Below are 26,282 nucleotides of genomic sequence, written 5' to 3'. Positions count from 1 at the left end.
AGTAGTGGTGGAAGGTTTTGAATTTTTATGTAGTTCTAACTCTTCTAATCTCCTAACTATTGATGCCATGTTTGCTCTTCCCTCGAAATCTGCTTCAATCCTAAAAGCCTTAGCTTCGGAGTAGTCTTTCTGGGTTCACGGATGGATTCCCACTGTTGCGTCTTTTCAGCTACTTCAATCAAGAAGTCCCAAGACGCATCAGCAGTTTTGTCTACGAATAGACCATTACACATGACTCAACCGTTGTTCGGGTGGACACATCTAGACCTTCATACAAAATTTGCACAAGTCTCCATTTTTCAAAACCATGATGGGGACATTGGAGCAATAATTCATTGAATCTCTCCAGGTATCTAGCTAAGGTCTCACCCTCTAATTGCACAAAGCTATTCAGACTTTGACGAATTGTCGCAGTCTTGTGATTCGGGAAAAACTTTTTGAAAAACTCCTTTATGAGGTCATCCCATGTCATGATGGATTGAGGCTGTAAAGCATAAGCCAGGCCTTTGCCTTATCTTTCAGGAGAAAGGAAAAGCCTTAACTTTAGGGTTTCGTCGGACATTTGAGTGAAACGCAGAGTTCCACAAATTTCCTCGAATTCTCTCACGTGGTGGTACGGGTTTTCATTCTCAACACCTCTAAAAATAGGAAGCATCTGTATTGTGCTGATTTCAGCTCATAATGGCCATTAGCCTCGGGTAGCACAATACAAGAAGGTTGACTGGCTCTAGTTGGGTACATATAATCCTTGAGGGTACGGGGTTCTCCCATTGTTTCAGATTGGTCCGGTGTGTTTTCCTCAGAAGTTGTGGGTATGTCAATTGGGTCTATTTGATTTACTCTAACTAGTCTATTTGATTGGTCTCTAAAGGTTACAATCATATCCCACTCATGAAATAACAAGCCCACAGATAAGGGAGAAACAGGGCCCATAAGGATTTATGAAGATTTGGTTTTGAAAGGGTTAAGTGGAATTTGGTTTTAAGGAGTGGAATTTTGGTTTTAATAAGGGATTTTGTTTTTGGTTTAAAATTGGGCTTTGGAAAGTTTTTGAACTAAACCTAGCATAAATTAGCACAACCCATAAAAGAAAATAAAAACAATAATAATAATTACAAGCCCATAAAATAAAAGAAAATAAAAGAAAAAGAAAATAAAAATAAAAATAAAAATAATTATTACAAGCCCAAATTAAAAATAAATTAATTATTACATACCCAAAATGAATATTTAATGGGGCCCAAGTGGGTTACTCATGGTTTAGGCTTACTTGGTTAAGGAGGGAAGCCCAGTTAGGCTTTTGTTCCCTTTTAGTTGCACAGCCCAGTTGGGCTTTAGGATCGTCCTTAGCAGCTCACGCTCGAGCCCAGCAGCAGCAGCAACGAAGCCCAGCTCACAGAAGACCACGAGCCCAGCAACAAAGAAGGAAGAGCCCAGCAGCACTTGGCAAGCCCAGTTTAGTTGAAGTTGGTGAAGCCCAGATCAGAGAAGTACAAGCCCACCAGTAGAAGGCAGAGCCCAGCAGCTTCAGTTGGCAGCCCAGTTGCTTTGGCTTGGCAGCAGCAGGCTTGGTTCACCAGCAGCAGCAACAGCAGCAGCAACTCAGTGGCACCTGCAAGTGAACAAGATTGCAGTGATCTCAGACAACTTCAAGCACAACAAGGCCACAGAATAGCAATGAAAATTTCTAAAATATGGCAGCCAGCTCCCCGGCAGCGGCGCCAAAAACTTGGTGTGAAAATGGGGAGCACACAAAACTCTTGCAAGTATACAAAGCCAAATTTTATAGTATAGGGATGAGTAGGGGTTTGTCCACAGGGAGTGGGATCATACAAGAAGTTATCCTAAGCTATCAATGGATGCAAAGCACTATAGCAGTGAGCAAGGCAAGGTAACAGTGGTAGTGAAACAAAGGCAGCAGCCTAAGGCAAAGGTATTGAGCAACAGTGACAGAAAAGGAGAAAAATGCAGAACTGTGTGAAGTTACTAAGGCAATTGAATCCACCTTGTGCCCTAATCAAGAAATGCAATCTAGGTTGAGTTGGAAATCCTATGCATACATCTAGAATGGGAGGAAAATCAGCTTGCTCACTGATATGCCCCTAGCATTGACTGTCTTTTGACAGCACAATCAATCACAGGCATGCCAGAGCACTGAGTACTTCCCATTGCTCAAGCAAAACAGGCATCAAGAAAACTATCCTAACCATGCATCATCTAACAGTGCACTAGGCTTCATCAGATCCTTAGTTGGAGTGAATTAGCTCATGCTAGACATGAGTACAACAACAGCATTCATCAAATAAGCTAAATTAAGATACAACATACACACAAATTGCACACAGTCAACTGTAGCTAAAAAGGAATTTGGATAATGAAAATTGGTTGCAAATATTGTTCACTGGCTAGCCCAGAGATGATTTCTACAACACCCATAACATCAATTTATAGTTTGTTACAACACCCTAAATTTCTACAAACCCTAAATTGAAAATCCCCAAATCAGCAGGATTAGGGTTTCGATAAAAATAAAATTAAACTCACTCTCTGATGCAAATAGACTCGACCCATGCTTGTACTTCTCCTCCTCTGCTAATCCTCTACTCGAACGCTGCTCCAATTTCCTTCTTCTCTCCACTGTGAAACCCTAGCTATGTTTGTCTTCTTGGTAGCATCAAAAATTAATGCTAAGAACAAGACAGACACGACTAGGGAAGAGGTAGGTGATGGTGGTGGTGTCCTTGTGGTCGTGGTGGAGATGGAGACGGCGGAGCAGACATGGCAGTGTCTGCCATGGTCGGGGGAAGAGGAGAAATTTGGGGGAAGTGAGTGTTGGGGAAGAAGAAGGTGGGTGTTTGTTTTGGGTCGATGGGTTTGATGGCTAAGGTGTTGAGCGGAATCATCTGAAGTTGATGCGCAGCGAGGAGATCCGTCGGATGTGAAGATGGTAGGTGGATCCAACGGCGATACGGAGGTAAGCGTGGAGCGACCGTCGGATGAAGGGATGTAGCAAAACGGACGACCCAAGATGGAGATGGGCGTTGCGATGTAAAGCGGGGGCTTCGGAGTTTGATGTGCGATGATGGAGCGACCGTAGGATGCTGAGATGCTTCGATCTGACGGCTGAAATCCGAGACGGGCTTGGATAGTGGAGATGTGTTTGAGTAAGGGTTTTGGGCCTTGGGTATGCCAAGCCCATATCTTCTTTAAGGACAATTCTTCTTCTTCAAGCCCACTTCTAGCCTTTTGGTCTTGTGCACAACATTCTTCGCGGCTTCATTGTGTAATTCCTCCCGGCTTTTCACTACTTTTCTGCTCTTTTCCGCTCCGCTATTCATCCAAACTTTATTTATTACCTAAAAATGCAAAATTAATTAATAAAAATATTTATTCTTGAAAACAAAGAAAATACAGAATATGGGATAAAATGTAGAATTAATGCACAAAAGATGAGTTAAATGCCAACAAAAAGGGATAAATATATATAATATTTGGCACTCATCAAAATGCTTAGATATTCACCGGAGAATATTAAGTATAAGACGTAATTCCCTGTTATCTTCGTATTTCATTTCCTCTCATCGAAAATGCTTAGTAAATTACATAAGCTGATTCCGTATTATATTATTCGTCTTTAGAATTTATTCGGTCAAGGAGAAAAGGTATTCTCCGTTGTCAACAATATCTGAACAAATCCACTTGAAAAGTGTAAAAAAGGAGAATGAAATGAATCAGAAAAATTATCGTACCTTGTAGACCTGTCCAATACTCAAGTTCGTATTACTGGTGTTGTTCCTATTTATGAATGCACTAATGGAGTGTACGTATTAAAATTTAAAAAAAATTACTACTAAAAACTTTGGACCCCTATACAATGGTGTCACACTGTTCAAAAAATCTTAAAAATTGTGTTTTATTATCAAAACCATGAGAACCGTTAGATTAGATTTACTTTGGACACTTGGAGCTAAGCTAACTCTTATATCTTTGGAGACTGATGAAAATGGTGTCAGAAATAAAAATAGTCCAACCCAACTACATTACATATAATTACATCTAAGAGATGTGCACGCGGTTTCCGCTCGTGTTACTAATCGCAGCCGTACATCTTTATGTTTAGGTACCCGAGAACCCAAAAGAGTATATAATAGAAGAAGATAGAGAAAACCTAAAACATTAACCTAATTCATATGTTATCTCACTCTCGCCTCTCCTATGTCTCTCCGCCTCCTTCATCTCCCTCACTCAGTAACCTAACAATGCAAAATATGAACCCTAACTCGATTTCATCTATTTTTCTTTCTAAAACACATCTTCTATCCCCAAATCGAGATGAAGAAAAAGAAAACAAATCAGAAAAACCAAATATCGTCTGCATCAACAATTTTGGATGGCCAAGATTTCTGATACTCAAAGTTGGTATTGATTAGAGATGATAATCTCCTGTGAAGAAGAAAGATACCCAAACTTTTCAACAACAAAGAGTTCCATAATCAGTTCTGAATTTAGGATTTCCTTAAACTAATACTCAATAGCTACATCGATCTATAAAATCACCGGAATGACTGGGTTTTATCGACGGTGGTTTATATGACTACTACGTATTAGATATTGGGAATACAGAGTCTTATACTTGGAATTTGAGAAGGACCAATTTCATAGTCAGATAGGTCAGCCACAAAATTTTTTTGTTAAACAATGTAGACTTAGTGGTGCTAATCCTCTTTCTCAGGAAATGGTAAGAGTTCTTTTCTATTTGTTTTGTAATTTTGGGATTTTACAGTACATTTATTAGTAATTGATGGAAAAAATTGAAACTTATCTTAAAAACTAGTTATTGGAAGGATTTATATAGGAAAGACGCATAGCTTGATATTGGTCTGTTCATGACATTGTTGGCTAAGCTTGTATAGTTGGTTAGTAAGTGCAGTGGATCTTTTAAAAAAATTAAACTTTCAACATGTTTGGAATACTATCTGGCTGTCGTATGGTTCCAATACAGATCATGCAGTCGAAATTTTGAAGTTTAGCAACAATGCAACATGGTCATTACTAATTGTGTTATCTTAAATGGTTAGTATGACCTCTGAAAAGGCTGAAATTTGTGCACGAGTGAAAATCTTGTGGTTGATTTTCTTATGGTGTAGTGTTTGACCACCGTTTGTAAAATATTCACTGGATACCACTGTTTCATCATATTTACCTTTTTTGTGTGGTTTTCGTTTTGCAGTGCATCTCTTATTGAGGACCATTTGTTCCCGAAAATGCTATTAGTGGGATAAATGAAAGTGAGACAATTAATCCAGACCCTCCTCCGTCTAAGATTAGACTCCTGAGATTCATCTAAAATTGGACGTTTCTTCGAGCTGACCAAGCAGAATTGTACCATTAGACTGTGATCAGTTTTTCTTTTCATCTTTTAAGTATCTCATCGTTGTAATTAAAATAATAAATGTATTTATCAATTATAAAAATAATTATTTTCTGAATTAATTTTTCGATTTATTTATAGCAAACTAGCAATTTTATAATTTCGAATTTTGTATTGATGTTGGCTTGAAAACCTAACCTCGTGCAACCTAGGAATTTGTATCGGTCTGAACTTTGACCAACTGAACATTCATTGTTCTGAACATTTGTAGAAGCGCGTAAGGCAATTCAAATTCCCACTAGAACCTAGAAATTGAAATTCGCGTTGAACTTTGACCAATTGGGCATTTATTGTTCCAAGCTTTTGTGGGGGAAAGCAATTTCAATTCTCCATGCGTTGTTGCGACTCCCAATGTGTTGTTGTTGTTGTTCTCAATCTTAGTTATGGAATGATTTGGGAACTACCAATGTTACTTGTTGAATGATTTGGTAACTATTCGCCAACTACCACTCAGTTGCTTTAACCTACCACAATTACGAAATCACAATATTTGGCTATTTACAAACTAATTGCTAAATAAATTCACAACAACATGTAAATTCAGCTGCCATATTGTTTGGCAAGTACCTGACAATTACAAAACTGTAGTTGATAGAATATTCGGCAACTAAGTAACAACTGAGAAAACGAGTGGGTCTAATCTATGGCATTTAAAAAATGACGTATTTGACTACCAGAAATTAAGTTGCCAAAAGTTTGCATGGCAACTAGAATTTTTAGTAGTTGCCTTTGCATTTGGAAACACCCCATACGGCAACTAAAGCTTCGCAACTAGCATTAGTTGCCTTTTTGTTCGGCAACTCAAAACTCATTTTAGGCAACTAAATTAGTATGGTTGCAAATGCTCGGGTTTTTTGTAGTGGGTGTTCCGCTGCGATGAAGAACAATGTGAAGGAAGAAAAGAGGTTTGTGAATTTGTGTTTGCTGATTTGATAATGATGACGGAATTCTGATATGAGAAAAGACAAGAACGTGTTAACGTTTATCAAAGGAAGAAGAGGAATGGAAAATGAGAAAAGACAAGGACGTGCAAACGTCGATCAATGGAAGAAGAGGGTTACGAAATTCTTGTTGAATGATATCTTGGTTTAAAGGAGGATGTTGGAAGTTAAACCACGATATGGTGTTTTGGTTCTAGAAAGTTCTAGGAGAATTCTATTTAGAGCTTGTTTTATGCTAGGAAAGTGTGCTTTATTTAGAGTTTGTTTTTAGTAGGAAATTGCTTTTATGTGATCGTCAAGTTTGTGAGACTATAAGTAGGCTATTGAGCCATAAGAATTGTACACCAAACTGATTATCAATGTAGTCGTTTTTTGCTTTCGCATTGTGCTCTCCTCTCTCTTGCTCGATCCTACATGGTGACGCAGGAACGGGCTCGAACATAAAGGAGACTGAGAGAAGAGTAATGCTGGATTTGATGCGATCAGATGGGATGAAGAACTGAATCAGGAGAGTGCTCGTGTTTAAGGGCATACCAGATACGTACGGTGATGTATTATCTCACTAAAATGGAAAATAGAATTAGTTAGGGTATGGTTAAGTTTATGTTTAGTCGAGTTAATGTCTTATCATCTTGATATATATTCAGTACGAATGCAACTGGATATGTATTTTCCTAAAGCTTTTAAAATATGTTCGTTTCTAGTAGTATTAGTAAGAGTGCATGTTTGAGTCCAAAACAGTTCTGCTTCGGTAGGTTAAGTTGAATCTAGAAACTATGGTGCAATTATTCACTTTTACCCGGAAATAAAGAAGATAATTGTATTTTCCGTTAGTTTAAAACCTTAAAGACATCTTTTGTTGAGGTGAATCTTTTGTTTTGTTTCATGTCTAGCATCTACAACAATACATCTTCCTATGTGCTTTTCAGTAACTTTTCGGTTAATTGACTCCACAATTTTTCTCAAGTCATCCAATCATGCTGGTAAATGCAATAGCAGTCTCTTCACTTACACTCTTCAGTCGTTATTTACACTCCTATGCATCTTACAGAGTTGCATGGCGTTAAATATCTAATCTGGCTTTGACAGAGCCATGATTTTGTGCATTGTGTGTTTTTGTATGATCAGGTTGTGCAAGTTTCATCTAGTTTTTTTCTTATTCTGATATGGCATCTGCTGTTAGATTTTGCACTTGTACCACTGCACTTGCAAATTATGTCCTAGTGGTACTTCTTAATTCTTTTTTGGAAGTTCAGAGATTTAACTTGATCATTCTAGTTTTGTTTTTAGAGGGACACGGTGTTGTTTCTTAAAACTGGATCCTTTAGCACTGATTTCCTAAATGATTGGATTATTAAATTAACACTTTTTTCTATGTGTCATAGCACTTGAAGAAAATAAAAATGAGCTTCTTAGGCGAAACTACTAAGAAATTAAGCAACTGTTAAGATTTCTTAAAACAAATACCTCGCCAAAATTAAGCAACTGTTATATTATGAAGACTATAAATTAAGATTTCTTATCAGCTTCCTCGTGCTTTTTCTTTACCTTGAGCACATCTTAATGTTGATGTTCTCACCATCGTAGTTAAATTTCTCCCAGCTCTTTCAACGAAACAAGACTGTTTGTGTGAGGAATCGCTTGAACGTAAGAGTTACTGTGTTCATCTCCAATCCAATATTTTTGCAAAGTTGATGTCTTAGGATCATAACAACAAAGATTACTCGTTCTATTTTGCCACAATAAAACTTTATTCCGCTTTGTAAGGACGAATGGTGTGTACATAATATGGCCTTCCCATGCTATAGTGTACTCTTTACTCCAACTCCATGTGTGGTCGTAGCAAAGTTCTGGTTGTTTTTCTTTCGCCGATTCACTCTTAAAAGTCCATATATCTAGCCATTTATTTTTAGTATTTTCAGATTGGTGGTTTGAATGAACGACGCACAAATTACCTCCCAGTAGGATGAGTTTGGAATTGCTACAGTCCCTATCACTACCGATATAAGGAGGGGATGGGATGTACCAGAGTTACTCATCGGCCAACCCAAAAGCTAAAATCATCTGCTTATACTTAAACCCTTTCACGTTGATCCAGTGAAGGGCTCCATTAAAAAAGACACCTGACTCGTCAGCTTCGAAGGTTCGATCAGGTGGGACAATTAATCCTTTGTCTCTCCATCCAAGATGACTACCAAGAGTATATACCTGAAAATATGGCCCCCAATACTTGAAAGAGATTCGAATAACCTTGTACTCATTTGTTGAACCAACATAACCGAATCCACCTACCGGTGGTAATAAACTTCGCCCACGGTTCTCCAACCCAGGAATATAAGCAGTCTCTCCGGTTATGGGATTGTTACATTTAAAGGCAAGACCGTCTTTGGAATATATTGGATCTACTGCTTTATAGCAAACCAAACCATTGCATGAACCAACCATGCCATTGGGTTCCAAAATAGCCACCGTAGGGACTACCGATGTAAGTGTATTCTCGGAATAGTATTTCTTGATCTTACCTTCGTGTTGAGGATCTCCATAGTAGATTTTTGTTACATGATCCCTTGTACTACCCGGTCTTGTTTTTTTGAACGTGAAAAGGACACCAGTGGATAGGCGAGAAAATATGTTTTCTAAGCTGTCTGTGGGAAGAGTCTCCTGCTCCGCCATGATTTCAAGATTGAGGAGAATTATTTTATTTTATCTTATTTTCTATACAAGAGAGACAGTATATATAAAGAAAAATCGTTCGTGAATTTGGAATATCGTAATTCTGGAGGGCTTCCAAAAATATCTAGGGTTCCGATTAAAGGAAGACGGTTGCCTTCATCTGATGAGGGAGTGTTTGGAGGACAACTGTATAATTGCTTAGGGCCACCTACCAATGTCTAGACGGTTAAAATAAAATTCTGCCGACTCTAGCATTTATTCTTTCTTTCCTCTGAAAGAATAAAAACCCAATTTCAGAACGAAGAAACCCTAGTTTCTTTTACCATCCATTCTTCCTCTGCCGGAAATTCAAAAGCTTTAAGGAGAAGGAAGAGCAATCATGTCAAGTCTACCAGAAGAGATCTACCTCGACATTCTACTGAGAGTACCTGTCAGATCAGCATTTGTTTGTAAGTGTGTTTGTAAGTGTTGGTTTCAACTCATTTCTGATCCTGATTTCGTTAAAATTCATCTCAATCGTACTACTATAACCCAAACAAACAACTCCAGTGTCATGTTCAAAAGTGGTGATGCTAAAAATGTGTATTCTATAAGTTACGATTCATTATTGCATGAATCTGATGATAATGATTTCATTAAAATGGATTTCCCCTACAAGTCTTTAAAGCGTATTGAATTGTTGGGTTCGTGCAATGGCGTGGTTTACTTTTGGAGCCATGGAATGCAATTATATTTTCTGTGGAACCCAGCCACAAAGGAATATAAGAAATTACCCAAATTAGGTACAAAATATAGCTATCTGCGTAGATGCTATCATGGTTTTGGTTATGATTATGTGGCCGACGATTACAAGTTGGTAGAGCTTTTTCGGAATGAGGAGACTACTTCAGTGCAAGTGTATTCTTTGAAATCAAACTCATGGAAAAGCCTTCAACCCATCCATTATAAGTTACGTAGTCATCGAGCAGGAGCATGGTTTTTGTCTACTCGAGCGTTATCAGGGTTGTTTTTTAATGGATCTCTTCATTGGTTTGGGGGGATAGATAAAGAAGCATCCTCTACAATGATAATCTCAATGGATATCCACGACGAAAGATTCAAAGAAATACTATTACCTACAACACTAGCAATGACACTATCAAAGACGCACAGTTACATTGTAGATATGGGAGTGTTGGAAGGGTATCTTTGTGTACATTCTTATGGTAATGATAGTTTTGAAGTATGGGTAATGCTGGATCATGGAGTCGCAGAGTCTTGGACTAAATTTCATACCATTACGCCTGATATTACAGTGTTTACATCCTGTTTTTATTTGACGTCTTTTAAGAATGGTGAAATTTTGTTCAACAAAGCACGGGGTCTGCTCATTTTATGTGATCCAAAGTTTGGAAATTTTAGAAAAATAAATATCCATCACCTAGACGTGGGAAGTGCAGTGAGTTATTTCGAAAGTTTGGTTTCACTAAACTCTACTACTGCTGTGGGAAGAGGGAAAAACAAAGAAAGCACTACAAACTTGAGGAGAAGTAGAGGAAGAAGAGAAACAGGTGAATATGCTATTTAGTCCTTGTTAGCAGTACATAATTGAGTTTTGCTTTATTTCTATTAGCATATAGCATAATAAGTTTGGTATGGGTTATTCATCATAATGATAGAAAGTTCAAATATTTATGGTGACGCAGGAATGTGCTCGAGCATAGAGGAGACTGAGAGAAGAGTAATGCTGGATATTTGATGCAATCAGATGGGTTGAAGAGCTGAATCAGGAGAATGCGCGCGTTTAAGGGGATACAAAATATGGTGATGTATTATCTCACTGAAATGGCAAATAGAACTGTTTTTGGCATGGTTAAGTTTATGTTTAATTAGTCGAGTTTATATATTCAGTATGAATGCTACTGGATATGTATTTTCTTAAAGCTTTTTTTATATATGTTCGGTTCTAGTAGTCTAGTGGTACAACTGCAAGTCCGACTGTCTGAGTCAGAGACAGTTCTGCTTCAGTAAGTTAAGTTGAATCTAGAAACTATCATTCAATGCATGATATTTACTTCTATATTTTAAAACCTTAAAGACACCTTTTGATGGAAATGAATCTTTCCTATTGTTTTCTGTCTAGCATCTACAGCAATACATCCCACTATGTAGCTTTTTCTGTAACTTTTTGGTTATTGATTCTGCACTTTTTCTTAACTCATCTAGTCATGGAGTAGCAATCTCCTCACTTACAGTCATTATTTACACTCCCATACATCTTACTGAGCTGCAGGGCGTTAAATATCTGATCTGGCTTTGACAGAGCCGTGATTTTGTCCTTCATGTTTTTTTTTGTATGATATGATTATTCTTTTTCTGTCCTGAAACCTCCCATCATCACCTTCGGATGAATCTGGAAGAAAAAATCAGGTTCTGCAAGTTACATCCATGATCCACTTGTTTCCTTATTATTATATGGCATCTGCTGTTAGATCTCTTAAACTATCTGGAAACTCATAAAATCTTAGGAAAAAACTCGTTACCTTTTGCAAACAATTCTGGTTAAAGGTTCCTAGATTTCTTAGTTATAGATTTGAGTGTTCGTCGAAATGGTTAAAAGAAAGAGATGCAATATCAAAAGTATGGTTAGAATCACAAATTTGCATGAAACTGTATCAAAAGCATGGATAGAATCTTAAACGTTGACCAGAGCTGACTTACTCTCTGTACTGAGCTCCGAAGTCCACCCAAGCATCATCTTCTTGTATTTATATGAAGTTTCTCCGATCTCTTTCAGCGAAACAAGACTGTTCATGTGAGGAATTGCTTGATCATACACATAACCGCGGTATCCGTCACAATATCTTTGCAACTTTGACGTCTTCGGATCATAATAGTAGAGATCACTCGTTCCATTTTGCCACAATAGAATTGTATTCAGCTTTGTAACAACAAACGGTGTGTACATGACTTCACCTTCCCATGTTATACTGTACTCTTTACTCCAGCTCCATGTCTGGTCGTAGTAGTTCTCTCGCCGTTTTCTTTTTGCATTGCCGCAACTAGTACCGATATTCTTCTTAAGCACCCATATATCTAGCCGTCTACTTGTAAATTCATAGTTCGAATGAACAACACATAAATTACCTCCAAGTAGGATGAGTTTGAAACTAGAATATAGCCAGTTATTATTATAAGTATAATAAGGAGGGGATGGGATGAAACAAAATTCCTCATCAGCCAAACCGAATACTAATATTTGTTCACAGTCATTAATCCAATGAAGGGCTCCGTTAGCAAAGACACCTGACTCTTTAGTTGAGAAAATGGGACTCAGGGGAGGGACATTTCCTTTGTCTCTCCATCCAAGGTGACTCCCAAGAGTGTACACCTGAACAATTCCCCCCCAGTACTTGAAGTGGATTCGAACAACCTTGTACTCATTGGTTGAACCAACGTAACCGAAACCACCCACCGGACTTCTAAAATACCGCCCTTGGTTCTCCGATACAGAAATATAAGCAGCCTCTCCAGTTATGGGATTATTACATATAAAATTAAGATAATCATTAGAATATTTTGAATGATTTATCGCTTTATAGCATACCAAACCATTGCATGAACCAATCATGGCATAGGCTTCCCAAACAGCCTTTAACGGTGTAAGTGTATTCTTAGAATAATACTCCTCGACCTTAGTTTCGTATTTGGGATCACCGTAGTAGGGTTCTGTCACACGATGGCTGGTCGTCTTCGGTATAGTATGAAACGTTAAAAGGAGACCTACATTGTTGCCGATGATCGTTCTCCAAGGTCTGCAAACTCGTTTGCACCGCAAGACGGATTTGATTGGTAAGCGAGAAAATATGTTATCTAAGATGTCTCTGGGAAGAGTTTCCGCCATGATTACAGTTTGCATATAAAAGAGACAATATCAAATTGCTAGTAGTATATATAGCAAGATCGTTTGTGAATTCGGTTACCTAATTCTAGTTGGTCACGTAAAGCAACAAAATTTCACGCGGTAAAACCCGTATAGAGATCATAGTTTGATGCTTATTTAAGGAATAATGTTGCTTTAACTGTCGCGGTAAAACCGTATTTAGAGATTCTAGTTTGATGCCTATTAAAGGAATAATGTTGCTTTAACTGATAAGTGTAAGACGTGACATCCCAGCCCACAAAGTCACGTGTCCAACGTGCTGCATGTCGTGTTGCGGTGTGTCGGAGAATAAGGCATGCCGTGCAGTGCCATGGTTAGACGGCATACTGTTCTGTGGCTGTGCCACAAAAATAACCTTGTTGTGCATTGCTGCGTTGTTCCGGCCACATTTATTTTATGTTTTCTAATATAAATATGTTCCAAATATTTAGATATTATATGTGTTGTTATAAAATAAGCCCACATAACGATGATAAAATGTCAAAAGTTGACAAAAACAAAGACTATTTTGTGAAATATACACAAAATGTGATGTACTGTCCCATGTTATGTAGTGCTTTATGCATACTGTGACGTGTTTTTTTAACATGATGTACTATGTCACGTGCTTTTCTGTGTCGTCTGTTGGGCTGGGCTACTGTGTGGGCTATAGTCTATCCCAGTCCAGCCCACAAACTAACATGATGTGCCTTGCTGGGCTAAATCAGAAATGTGCTCAAATTTTAGCGTGTTGTGCTCGGCTATGCTGGTATTGGCACTGCCCAGTTAAGTGGGTGTCAAAAATTTATAATCACAAAATTTGTCAAGGGTAGCTTACTAGTTACTTAGGGCCACTATTTCATTTTTCATCAGTGAATTAAGCAGTGGTTCTCTACGCCAAAAAAAAACCACTTAAGAGCCATTTTTGGGCCTCATCATGAAAAAGAATACCAGGGGGCAGTTTTTAGCTGTTTTTTTGCGCGGTCCATTAAGAGCTTTGTGAGTTAAGATTTAAGCTAAGGCTTGGTGATGGTGATATCAGCTGAAGGGTTCGAAAATCCGTTGTTCTCCGCTCTTGAATAATTCTTTTTCTTCCACCATGTAAACTATAAGTACAGGGATCTTTACATGTGGAACAACCGAAGGTAAAACAACCTAAATCAATCGCGCAACGGATACTTAATAATCGAAGTAATCAACTAAGAATAATAGATTAACTTTTAGACAACAAACATCTCTAGTTATCTCTAACCCAACTGTTCATTTATAAATCTTTAAATATGGAAAGTAGACAACCAAGTTAAAGAGAGAGCAAAAAGTGATCCGAGGAGTATAAAGATCGTTGTTAACTCGTTCATTGAGACCTAGTCAGTATATTTTTATGACTCGGACAAAACTAACCCTACTAATTACACCAACCAGTAGTCTCGTAAACTTGCACCCATTCTCCAAATTCCAAACGAGCACCATCTAAGCCTTTATCATCTCAGATATTCGATACATCGAACGCCTCCTCCGGGAACCAGTATTTGCTTATCAAGTATGACATACTCTATGAATAAATTGATGTTTTTGTTATCAATTGAAATACATTGAAATCACATTTATTTTGATGTTCTTGTTATTCTTGTAAGCGATCATGTAATCACATTTTTATTTGAATAAATTGAAATTGTTGATTGGCCAAAAAAAAAATATATATGACATACTCTATGTATACAATTTCTTTCCGAAAATTCTTTGGTTTTCTCAATTTTGTACATATGTTGCTCTGAATTTTCAAGTCCAAATGTTTCCAATTTATGACGATGGATTGATTTCCAAATCAATGTCCATATCATTACTATCGATATCACCTTCATTGTTGTGGTTCAGTATTATAAAGGAGAAAGAAGACCTTGCATACAGATTGTTTTTTAATAATTCCCCATTAGACTTAACTGTTTTAAATTTTTAATTGTTGATGTGGTACTCGAAAAATAAGAGATTTGTTCTCTTTGAAAGAATCAATATCTTATAGGGTTTTGGGTTGAAGAATCACAAGGAGAAGAATTTATGATGGGGATTGATTTATCTTTTTCTTTGTGATCATCAAAGGCAACACCATGCTCTTTTTAATGGCAGAATAAATATGATTGGACTCCCTAATTTTTGTTTTGTTTTGTTTTGAGAATTTCCATTGATCAAAAAAATGAGTACAAAAGAATTGTACCACCCAAGAAGAACACACGAGAGAGCCAGAAAAGAAAAGAAACAATATAAGATAAGCAGAAAATATAAGAAGAGAAAGCAAACTAAAAGACAGCTAAGGAGGTTGAAAATACATCAGTCCCCAGTTGTTGATAACATAATCAAAAGAAACCTGCTGGAATTCAACGAAGCATAAAGCCCATGAAAAAACAAGTATTTAGCTTTGGTAATATCCCTGTGTAGCTCCATTTTCTTGTCCGAGAAGACTCTAGCATTTCTTTCCAACCAAATGGACCAAACTATCATAGCAGGCATCATTGCCCATAACTTCTTTTGCGACTTCGACAAATCCTTATCCCGCCAAGTACACAACAGAGTCTTTATCGTGGAAGGAAGGTCATAAGAAGAGTGAATCTCATTCCTAAAATAATTCCACATTCCTTGAGAAAAGCCATAATGAATAAACAAATGATCTGTAGTTTCAATTTCTCCACAAAACACACAATCACCAGCAGTTTCCATACCTCTACTTCTAAGAAAATTCTTAGTCGGAATTCTATTTGGAAACACACACCATATGAAGAAAGCAATTTTAGGAGGATATTTTTGCCCCCAAATATTCTTGAAACTATGACTATCATGGAAAGACATATCCTGATGTATATATTCATAACAAGATTTGACAGAAATTTCTTAACTATGACTATCATGGATATTTTTGCCCTCAAATTTCTTGTGCTTGTTGAGTTTCCAACTGATTTCATCTTCATCAGACCAAACAAAATTCACCGCACTAAGCTTAGCCTTTATAATCTCTGACTGAGCTCTCGAAACTGCGTCAAGCCTGTTTGGAGTTTCCAAATTCCAATTAGAATAGCCAACAGACCCATTACTAACTGCAAAAATAAATTTTCCCATAGAACGAGCTTTCACTAGTGGAAAATGGGTTTTTTGAGTCTGCTTGGGCTTTATAAAAACGTCTACCAATGGTTCTCTTAATATATTGGGCTTTCGTATGAAGAAGTTTCACCCGGAAAAGTAATTCGAGCTGTTGCGGTAATTAGGGGTGAGCATTTTACCCGTAATCCGCGGATTTAACCGGGACCAACCGTATTTGTGCGGATGGATGCTCGGACCGTTCCCTAATGGGTTGGACGTGGATGGGGTTTTTCAAATCCAGCGGATAACGGATTGGACCCGGATGCAACCTTGAAAATCCGTTGAACATCCATACCCGTTAGATTAAGTGCATTTATATAGTTTCTAGAAAACATATGGATAGTTTTGGAATTTTTAAGGTGTTTGCTTGGAGTGGTGTCTGTGACATTTCTATATTTATATACATACATAAAATGTGTAGGTTCTATAAGAAATCATCTATATTGACTTTATTTTTTCATTATAGATCTTAACTAACATAAATCCATTGGATTATCCACACCCAATCCTTTCATCCATGCATCCATTGGATGCAAATCTGTTGGATGCTGGATTAGATGCCAAATTTGAAATCCGTAGTGTATTGGATTGGATGCGGATGAGGTAAAAACCGGTCCATACCGGCCCATGCTTACCCCTAGCGGTAATATTGGAGGGTGTTTTAGTAAAAAAGTAGATCTCCATGTAAATACGAGAGTTCTCACTTCGCATTTTCTATCTCCGCCTCTCTACCCAAACAATATTATGTCTCTCTCTCTCTCAGAGCTCTCTTCTTTGAATTTGATTCATGCAGTGAAATCATGAATCATCCAGATGAATTGCGAGCCTATATCAAAAGCATCCCAATCGATCCAATCCTTCAGCAGAAATCAAAAACCCTACCTCAAAATCAAAACCTATGTATCAGCAGAAATCAAAAGCAAACATTGTAACTCAAGATCTGCTTACTTTACTCCTGAAATCATCAGGGTAGTATCAATCTTGTCCTTGTTTCATAAATTTGATAGAATTTTAGTATTATGAACAATTTTAATTTCTTCTCCCGTTTATGCAGTAAGGTGTTTCGGTTTCTATTTCCTCCTCAAGTGGATTGAAGATCTCTTCTCCTGGTGTAAGAATCAAAACCCCTGAATCTAATTATGAAATTAATTATAATTCTATCTTGATATTTAACCCCCCCCCCCCCTCTCTTTTTCTTTCTTTTTTATCTATTTTTTTAGTCTTTCAGGTTGAGGAAATTATATGCAACTTCATAAAGATGGGTTTAACCGCATCATAGTTTGGTATTAGTTTCATGATTCTCATCGTACTGCTAATTAACAGTGCTCTCTTGGTGTTTTTTTCGATCGGATTGTATGTGTTGGTCTGATCTGGATTTGTTTTGGTTTTAGTGTTGGTCTGATCTGGAGGGTCGGAAGATTGGTTGCTAGAGTTTCCCTACAAAGAGATGATATTGAGACGATACTGAAGCGATCCATTCATTACTACTGATTACATGGTATACTTATGGTTACTCTTGTTTAGTCAGTGACTTCTATATATGTTTGGTTTACAGATTTACATTAAGAAACTTTTCAGTCGATATGCTTCGTGGATTTATTTTGTGTTTATGTTTGATTGGAATACAGAAAAAATGGAAAATTTTAGATTTTTGTCAATGTGTATTGCTGATTTGGGGTTTGGGTGCTGATTGAACTTCCTGTGTTATTATTGAAGATTAATTTGTTTTATCGAATATGTCGAATTTTAGATGTATCTGTACTTGAGTTAACACTTAGTGGTGTTGCAGTTTTTTTTTAATGCAAGTGGAAGCTACCCATACTGGTGAAGGGGTCTATAAATTTATACGTATAGCAATCACAAAGTAAATGGGGTTGGCTATTGTCAACTGTTGGTACAGGTATTAGGCTCTAAGATGGGATAAAATTGGTTGACAATGAAAACTCTGGTCATGTCATGTACTTGGGTGCCAAATAAAAATAACCTAAGTTTGTATAGACAGATAGAACTATAACTCGAGGAAATCACCGGTACATATAATGGGGAATTACCATGTGGTTCACAGACTGATGCCAACTTTTGCTTCCTCTTTCGCTTCAGTTTGATGATTGTTGTTTATTTGGTTATTAGGACTATCTTGATTTTGTACTGGAATTCTGTTAAAAACATTTGATAATTGTGATGGGTAAATCTAGAATTATCTAGATAGCTAACTATAACTCCCATGGGCTTATCTCAATGCATAGGCCCAGTCTAGAGATATCTAGACTCTTCTAAGATAAAAAGAGTGCAAGTCCATTCTAGAGTCTTCTAAGACATTTTCCATCATGTGTATCTAGAGAATTCTTTCTCTAGAATGATCTAGGTCAATTAGCTCTAGAGATTTCCAAGTCTAGAGTATTCTTAGTAGTTGGCCATGAAGTATTATAAATAGAAGCAAATGTTGGCCTTTGTGGTCATCCACAACTCAAGTGAGTGAGTAAGTAGTAAGAGTGAGAACTAGAGTTTAGAGTAAGAGCCAAAGTGCCTCTTTGTAAACAACTAGTGTAAGCCAAAGTTGCTACACAAGCCTCTTGTAATATTTTCATTTTCATATTAATATAAGCCTCACCTTTCAATTAACCAACCTCTCTTCCTAAATTCATTTCCATAAACCCATCACATTTCCGCATTGCGCCAACAAATTTGGTATCAGAGCAAACCTATCCCAGTAATCCTAAAACTCTACCCATGGCAATTAACCAAAGTATTCAAGGTTTCAATTATGCCCAAAGTCTAATTCCAATTTTTGATGGTGAGAGTTATGATTATTGGAGTTTACAAATGAAAACATTATTCATTTCACAGGACTTATGGGATTTTGTAGAAGATGGTTATAAGGTACCCGAGTCGGCAGAAGCTCTATCGTCATGGACGGATGCAGAGAAAAAGGAGTACAAAGAAAACAAGAAGAAGGATGCTAAAGCACTACTATTTCTACAACAAGGGGTAAGCAAAACTATTTTTCCTCGAATTTCGGTGGCGAAAACTTCGAAGGAGGCCTGGAATATTCTCAAAGTAGCATTCCAAGGATCAGAAAAGGTAATCTCCATTAAACTACAAAACTTATGGCGAGACTTTGATAATCTACTTATGAAAGAAAATGAAACTATCCATAATTTCTTTTCAAGAGTTACTGGTATAGTAAATCAAATTAGTAGTTATGGAGATACCATAGAAAATAAAAGAGTTGCAGAAAAGATTTTAAGGAGCTTACCGTTCAAATTCGATCACATCGTCGCTGCCATTGAAGAGTCCAAAAATTTATCGACTCTCTCGGTACACGAATTAATGGGTTCACTCGAGGCGCACGAGAAAAGGATAAATAGGTTCGCGGAGCAACCATTGGAGCAGGCATTTCAATCAAAAATAAATTTCAGTGAGAAGAAAAATACAGAAGCCAGAAAAGAAAGCTCCAGAGGGGGATCGTCATCCAACTCGCAGTACGAGAAAGGTTCGACGTCAACTCAAGGACCCAGAAATTTCTACCGCGGACGTGGAAGAGGAAAAGGAGGTTATAGAAACAACAACCAAAGGTACGGAAAAAATTACTCCTCAAATCTCCGATGCAGTGTTTGCAAAAAGTTTGTCCATGCAACTGAAAATTGCAAGTACAAGTGCACCAAATGTGATAACTTAAATCACATGGAAAAAGATTGTTGGCTTAAAAATAATGAAGCCAACTATTCCGAGAAAAATGATTCTCAAAATCAAGTATTTTATTCCTGCCTCACCTCGCAACAAGAAGCGCAAGGTATATGGTATGTCGACAGCGGATGCAGCAGCCATATGACTGGAAACAAAGAATATTTCGTAAAATTGGAGGAGCAAGAGATTCCACCGGTCAAGCTCGGAGATGGAAAGTTCCAGAATGTTGAAGGAAGAGGAGTCATATCCGTACGTACAAGGTCAGGTAAAACTCGATACATATCTGATGTTCTTTATGTTCCTGGCCTAGCTCAAAATTTATTAAGTGTTGGACAACTTATAAGAAAGGGGTACTCACTACATTTCGAAGACGGAGAATGCACAATTTATGATAAAATTAACAAGCAATTGGTGGCAAAAGTAAAAATGTCAGGAAATTTTGTCTTTCCCTTATCTATGCCATCAATTGAAAATTGTGCAATGAGTACCAACCATATTGACGAAGGAAAGCTATGGCATTTGAGATACGGGCATCTCAACTACAGATCCTTAAAGGTTCTGAAATCAAAAGGCATGGTAATTGGTCTTCCCAATATCGACGGTGGAGATAAAGTATGTGAAGGTTGTATTCTTGGGAAGTTTCACAGACTTCCATTTACCAAGACATCGTGGAGAGCAAGAAGGCCCCTCGAATTGGTGCACGCTGATATCTGCGGTCCGACAAGAACAACTTCACTCAACAACAGAAGATATTTTCTCTTATTCGTGGACGATTATACCAGAATGATGTGGGTGTACATTCTCGAGCAAAAGTCCGAGGCATTCACTAAATTCCTAGAATTCAAGGCGCTGGCAGAGAAGCAAAGTGGCCATCAATTGAAAGTCTTCCGTACATACCGTGGTGGAGAATTTACTTCAAAAGAGTTTATCAACTACTGCAAAGAAAATGGAATTAAAAAGGAGCTCACTGTCCGATACACTCCACAACAAAACGGTGTCGCGGAAAGGAAAAATCGTACGGTCGTGGAAATGGCTCGCAGTATGCTAAAGGCAAGGAAGCTACCCAACACCTACTGGGCGGAAGCAGTCAACACAGCAGTCTACATCCTTAATCGCTCTCCAACAAAAGCGGTTCACAACAAAACTCCATACGAGGCGTGGCATAAGAAAAAGCCCGAGGTAACTTCTTTCAGAATTTTTGGTTGCGTAGCATACTCACATATTCCATCCCAACATAGAGAAAAATTCGATGAAAAAGGAGAAAAGTTAATATTCATCGGATACAGCGAAGAGTCTAAAGCCTATAGACTTTTAAAGCCAGAAACAAAGGAACTAGTGATTTCAAGAGATGTTATCTTCGATGAATTCAAAGCTTGGGATTGGAATGATGAACCAGACAACCACGAGTTACCACTACTCATTGAAGATGAGCCAGATAAGCCACGCCAGGAAGAAAGTACTCCACCAGCAAGCCCGAGATCTCCTAGTCCAACACGACAAAGTCCAAGTTCATCAGAATCAAGTGCAAGTGCCCCACCAAGAAAGGTGCGTTCCCTAAGAGATATATATGATATATCTAATTGTGCATTTATAGCACTAGAGCCTCAAAAATATGAGGAAGCGGCGAAGGAAGAAAAATGGAGATATGCTATGGATGAAGAAATGCGAGTAATCGATAAAAATAAGACATGGGAGCTTGTTAATCAGCCAAATGACAAAGAAATAATTGGTCTGAAATGGGTCTACAAGACAAAATACAACGAAGATGGTTCGATTCAGAAGCACAAGGCAAGGCTAGTTGCAAAAGGATATTCACAGCAACCAGGAATCGACTACAACGAAACATTCGCCCCAGTCGCTCGCATGGAAACAATCCGGATGGTGTTAGCTTTGGCAGCTCAACTAAAAATGAAAGTCTACCAATTGGACGTAAAGTCGGCGTTTCTAAACGGAGAACTTGAAGAAGAGGTTTATGTCGAACAACCTCAAGGATATGTCCGAAAAGGAAACGAAAAAATGGTTTATCGTCTCCGCAAAGCACTTTATGGTCTGAAGCAAGCACCGCGTGCATGGAACAGCAAAATCGACAAGTACTTCCGAGATAATGGATTCGAGAAAAGTCCAAGTGAGCCATCCCTCTACATAAGAAAACAAGGTACGGATTTCCTAATCGTTTGCCTCTACGTTGATGATTTAATTTACGCCAGCACAAAACAAGACATGGCAGAAAAATTTAAGAAGGAGATGATGAAAGAATATGAGATGACAGACTTAGGACTTATGCGATATTTTCTTGGGATTCAAGTAAAACAATCTCCAGAAGAAATATTCATTTCTCAAGAAAAATATGCGGAAGACTTAGTGAAAAGGTTCAACATGATGGATTGCAAACCAATTGCAACTCCAATGGGTACCAATGAGAAATTGGTAAGAAATGATGGAGCGACAAAAGTTGATCCAACCTTATTCAGAAGTCTAGTCGGCTCACTGATCTACTTAACAAATACAAGACCAGACATCGTCAATGCAACCAGTATTGTTTCTCGGTTTATGAGCGAGCCAAGCAAGTTACACTATGCAGCCGCAAAGAGAATTCTTCGGTATATCAAGGGAACGAAGGATTTTGGCATCAAGTATACAAGAGAAAAAGATAATGATTTAATTGGCTTCACAAATAGCGATTGGGCAGGTTCTATTGAAGACCGAAAGAGCACATCAGGCTATGTTTTCTGTATGGGAACAAAAGTTATCTCTTGGAGTTCTAAAAAGCAAAGCACGGTGGCATTATCTTCAGCCGAAGCAGAGTACATAGCATCAACAAGTGCAGCATGTGAAGCGGTATGGTTAAGAAGAATAATGACCGACCTACAACAAAAGCAAAAAGAACCAACAACTATCTACTGTGACAATATGTCTACAATTGCAATGACAAAAAATCCAGTGTTCCACGGACGGACGAAGCATATAGAGCTACGACATCACTTCATCAGAGAGTTAGTAGAGAACAAGGAAATCGAGCTCCAATTCTGTCCGACGCAAGAACAAAATGCGGACATTTTCACAAAAGCAGTCACGGTGGATAAATTCAATCATTTTAGAGATAAGCTCAACATCACAATTAAGAGGGGGTGTTAAAAACATTTGATAATTGTGATGGGTAAATCTAGAATTATCTATATAGCTAACTATAACTCCCATGGGCTTATCTCAATGCATAGGCCCAGTCTAGAGATATCTAGACTCTTCTAAGATAAAAAGAGTGCAAGCCCATTCTAGAGTCTTCTAAGACATTTTTCATCATGTGTATATAGAGAATTCTTTCTCTAGAATGATCTAGGTCAATTAGCTCTAGAGATTTCCAAGTCTAGAGTATTCTTAGTAGTTGGTCATGAAGTATTATAAATAGAAGCAAATGTTGGCCTTTGTGGTCATCCACAACTCAAGTGAGTGAGTAAGTAGTAAGAGTGAGAACTAGAGTTTAGAGTAAGAGCCAAAGTGCCTCTTTGTAAACAACTAGTGTAAGCCAAAGTTGCTACACAAGCCTCTTGTAATATTTTCATTTTCATATTAATATAAGCCTCACCTTTCAATTAACCAACCTCTCTTCCTAAATTCATTTCCATAAACCCATCACATTTTCGCATTGCGCCAACAAATTCCGCCTTTCATACTTGTTAAAATCTTTAATTAACAAGAGTGGTTTCAGAAGTACTAGGCATTGTTTCTTGGCTATTTGAGCAGACACCTTTAATGAGAATAACTTTTTCTTTGCATATGTGGCAAATGAGTGTAGTTGCAGAGTTGTTGATGGGGATGTGGTTACTCAAGGGTGTCAATTTTCTTTAAAGGATGTCGAGGTGTTGGTTGGTGAAGCTAATCTGGATGCAGTAAGGTTCGATTTACATTCTAGTTAATCTTTTTTGGTGTACATATCTGATGTTAGGCTCTTCCTTTAGTGACCCGATCGATGCAGCAAAGTATGTCGATTTGTGTTGTTACTGATTGATGCAAGTTATGGGTCTGGACCGGTGAGTTGGTTTCTTTATGTCTATAACTACATTTCTAAAAGTGGTGGAATTTATGACCTGACTGAGCAACTTGTTTTGTGCCTGACTGCGTATTTCATGTAACCTTTTTGTTGTCAGGCTTATACATACCCATACGAAGACTGAAGCACTTGGAACTTTTTGTTTTGGGGTTTTTGAGTTTTCCCTCCTAAACGAATTAGTGATGTAGTTTTGTCCCCTAATTTACTAATATTAGTAACTTATCCTCTTAAGTCTAAAACTCTGCCAAAAATGTCCTTATGTCGTATGCGCGACTTGCTAGTGTGTGTATATATTCTATAAGCACTAGTTTTGCTCTCACATGTACAAACCAAAAAGGACAAACATCTCATGCTGAAACGAAATCCATTTAATGGTGGTAAATCAACTATGTTAGTATTCTGTTTCTTCCTTCAAAAAAGAAGTATTCTTTACTTCCTTCTAAACTTTTCCCAAACATCCGCTATATTACCCATGTGCACTTATTTAGCTCAACTTTATAATTGATCAAGCATTGAAATTACAATCAGAAACTTTGTGGAAAAAGATCACGAGAAATTAGTTTCTCATCAGTTGGATATAAAACAGAAAAGCAGGCGGTAATTAATTCGTTTGACCTAAAGAATCAATTTGAAGTCTATTAGAATTTCGAAATTCTCTGTAAAACGAATACTCAATCCGAAATTCTCTGTAAAACGAATACCCAATCAAAAGAAGTAACCGAGTAAAAAATAAAACAATGATTTCGACAAACAAAACTCTTTAAATATTGGTTTGATTAGGTCAAACCACGAAGTTGTATCACCTTTTGGTGTTTACGCGTGAGGGAAGAATCGAAAAAAGTACACATGAAGTGCATCACACTTACAATTTAAGGAAATTTTTGGTAGAATTTAAGATTTAGGGGGGTAAGTTACTAATATTAAAAAATAAGGGGGAAAGCTACATCACTAATTTGTTAAGGGGGTAAACTCAAAAACCCCTTTTGTTTTCTTTTCAAGGCTTATAATTACAACTTGTGATGTCTTTGCATATCTTACTCTAATATTTATTCATTTTTTCTCTTTGGTGTTGTTGCAGATCAGTTAGGAACATCGTTAACCTGGATCAGGCACAGGATTGAATGTGAAAGCCATAGACTCACAATTGAGGATCCTGTAACTATTTGTGCATTGCTTGAGGTATGCTTTCTCCTTTTTCTTTTTTATTGTGTTGGCATAAATCTTGATTCAGTTTTTAGTGTGCATAAATTTCAGTGAGCATGTTCTTCACAAGAACAAACTTAACATACAAATTAATTGACAAGAATTTACTTGAAGTCTACAATGCGTTGGAGATCAGGTTACTTGATGCTGGTAGAATATGTATGAATTTACATGTGTGTTTTAGTTGCTTAGCATTTGTTCAATTATACTGGCGGGTCTGGCATAATTTTCTTCTGAGCCTAGATATTGCCAGCTATATTAGTTGTGAGTGTAAATGTATTAGTGTCTGGCATAATCATTTTCCCACTACTCGAGTTTCATTTGTCCGAGGAAGATTAACTATAAGTCAGCTGTTAGATAATTGCTTGTTATTCAGAACCAGTCATACTATGCTGCCAGAAATTTGTTATTAAACTTCTAATGCCCAAATTTATTTTGCTGCAGGTACACTATTCCGATCAGTTGGGCAACTCAGTTCATCTTTTTGCTGGTTTTAGCTTATTTCATTGTTTGTAGGTTGATTTCCACCGATTGTAAGAAAAAACATCTTAAAGAACTTAAAATGGTGTGAATACAGTAGTTGTGTAGAGCTTTTTGCGGTTTTGACCAAAGTGTCAGCTTGATTCACATGTGAATTGAGTTAATTATTGTACAACAAATTTCAAATTTGAATTGAATGGTGAATGTGTTGATCAGTGTATGAAATGATCTAATCTTAAAGGTTCAGTCAGAAATAAGTCAGACGATTCAGATGAATCATATTTTCTCTAATAGGTTCAGTCAGAAATACCAGTTAGACTGGGGCTCAAACGAATCAGCTTTTATGAAATTATTCATCCCAGATGTAAGACTTCCCAAAACTGTAGATCAACTTTTATGGTTTTTAATATAAGATTAGCGAAATGACTGTGTCTGTTAGAACTAATTGATAGACTGATGAAGATAGTCCTAATTTAAAAGATTAAAAAGAATCTCAGAAACAGTCTTTTTGAGAAATAAGACTACAATTCAAGGGCTCCCAAAAGCAGTCATTTTTAGTGATTTTAAGTGTTTTTCTGACAGACTTATTTTTTTGATTTCCATTAGTCTTTGTTGTAGATATTAGGGAATTCAGACTTCATATCTCCGTCGAACGGCCAACAATCTTCCCAAAATCTAACCTTGGTGTAACGCCCCCTAAGCTAGTAGATGACTAATCCAAGATATTAACTAAATAAGAGGCACTAAAATCTAAATCATTTATTTAAACATTCAATTAAGAAATCTGCT

The 26,282-nt window shown here is 37.4% G+C and overlaps 3 protein-coding genes and 1 long non-coding RNA gene across 4 annotated transcripts; 2 read left to right on the top strand and 2 right to left on the bottom strand.

Annotated features, from left to right (window-relative positions):
- Positions 1-8,403: 8,403 nt before the first annotated feature.
- On the bottom strand, positions 8,404-9,045 carry LOC113274776 (F-box/kelch-repeat protein At3g06240-like). The gene has a single exon (XM_026524166.1). It carries the CDS (start codon positions 9,043-9,045, stop codon positions 8,404-8,406), a length of 642 nt encoding a protein of 213 aa, XP_026379951.1.
- A 286-nt stretch (positions 9,046-9,331) lies between these two features.
- LOC113339527 (F-box/kelch-repeat protein At3g06240-like) lies at positions 9,332-11,008 on the top strand. The gene is made up of 2 exons (XM_026584781.1): positions 9,332-10,595; positions 10,731-11,008. Exons 1-2 carry the CDS (start codon positions 9,425-9,427, stop codon positions 10,781-10,783), a joined length of 1,224 nt encoding a protein of 407 aa, XP_026440566.1. The 5' UTR covers positions 9,332-9,424; the 3' UTR covers positions 10,784-11,008.
- A 711-nt stretch (positions 11,009-11,719) lies between these two features.
- On the bottom strand, positions 11,720-12,928 carry LOC113274769 (F-box protein At3g07870-like). The gene has a single exon (XM_026524158.1). The coding sequence runs from the start codon at positions 12,926-12,928 to the stop codon at positions 11,720-11,722; it is 1,209 nt and encodes a 402-aa protein (XP_026379943.1).
- Positions 12,929-23,432: 10,504 nt separating this feature from the next.
- LOC113321879 lies at positions 23,433-25,672 on the top strand. The gene is made up of 3 exons (XR_003346895.1): positions 23,433-23,654; positions 24,889-24,989; positions 25,458-25,672. It is a non-coding gene; the product is annotated as an uncharacterized LOC113321879 (long non-coding RNA).
- Positions 25,673-26,282: the final 610 nt, after the last annotated feature.

This window comes from Papaver somniferum, chromosome 1 (assembly GCF_003573695.1).
Source record: "Papaver somniferum cultivar HN1 chromosome 1, ASM357369v1, whole genome shotgun sequence".
Lineage (NCBI taxonomy): Eukaryota > Viridiplantae > Streptophyta > Magnoliopsida > Ranunculales > Papaveraceae > Papaver > Papaver somniferum.
This window is presented reverse-complemented; position numbering and strand designations above follow the sequence as displayed.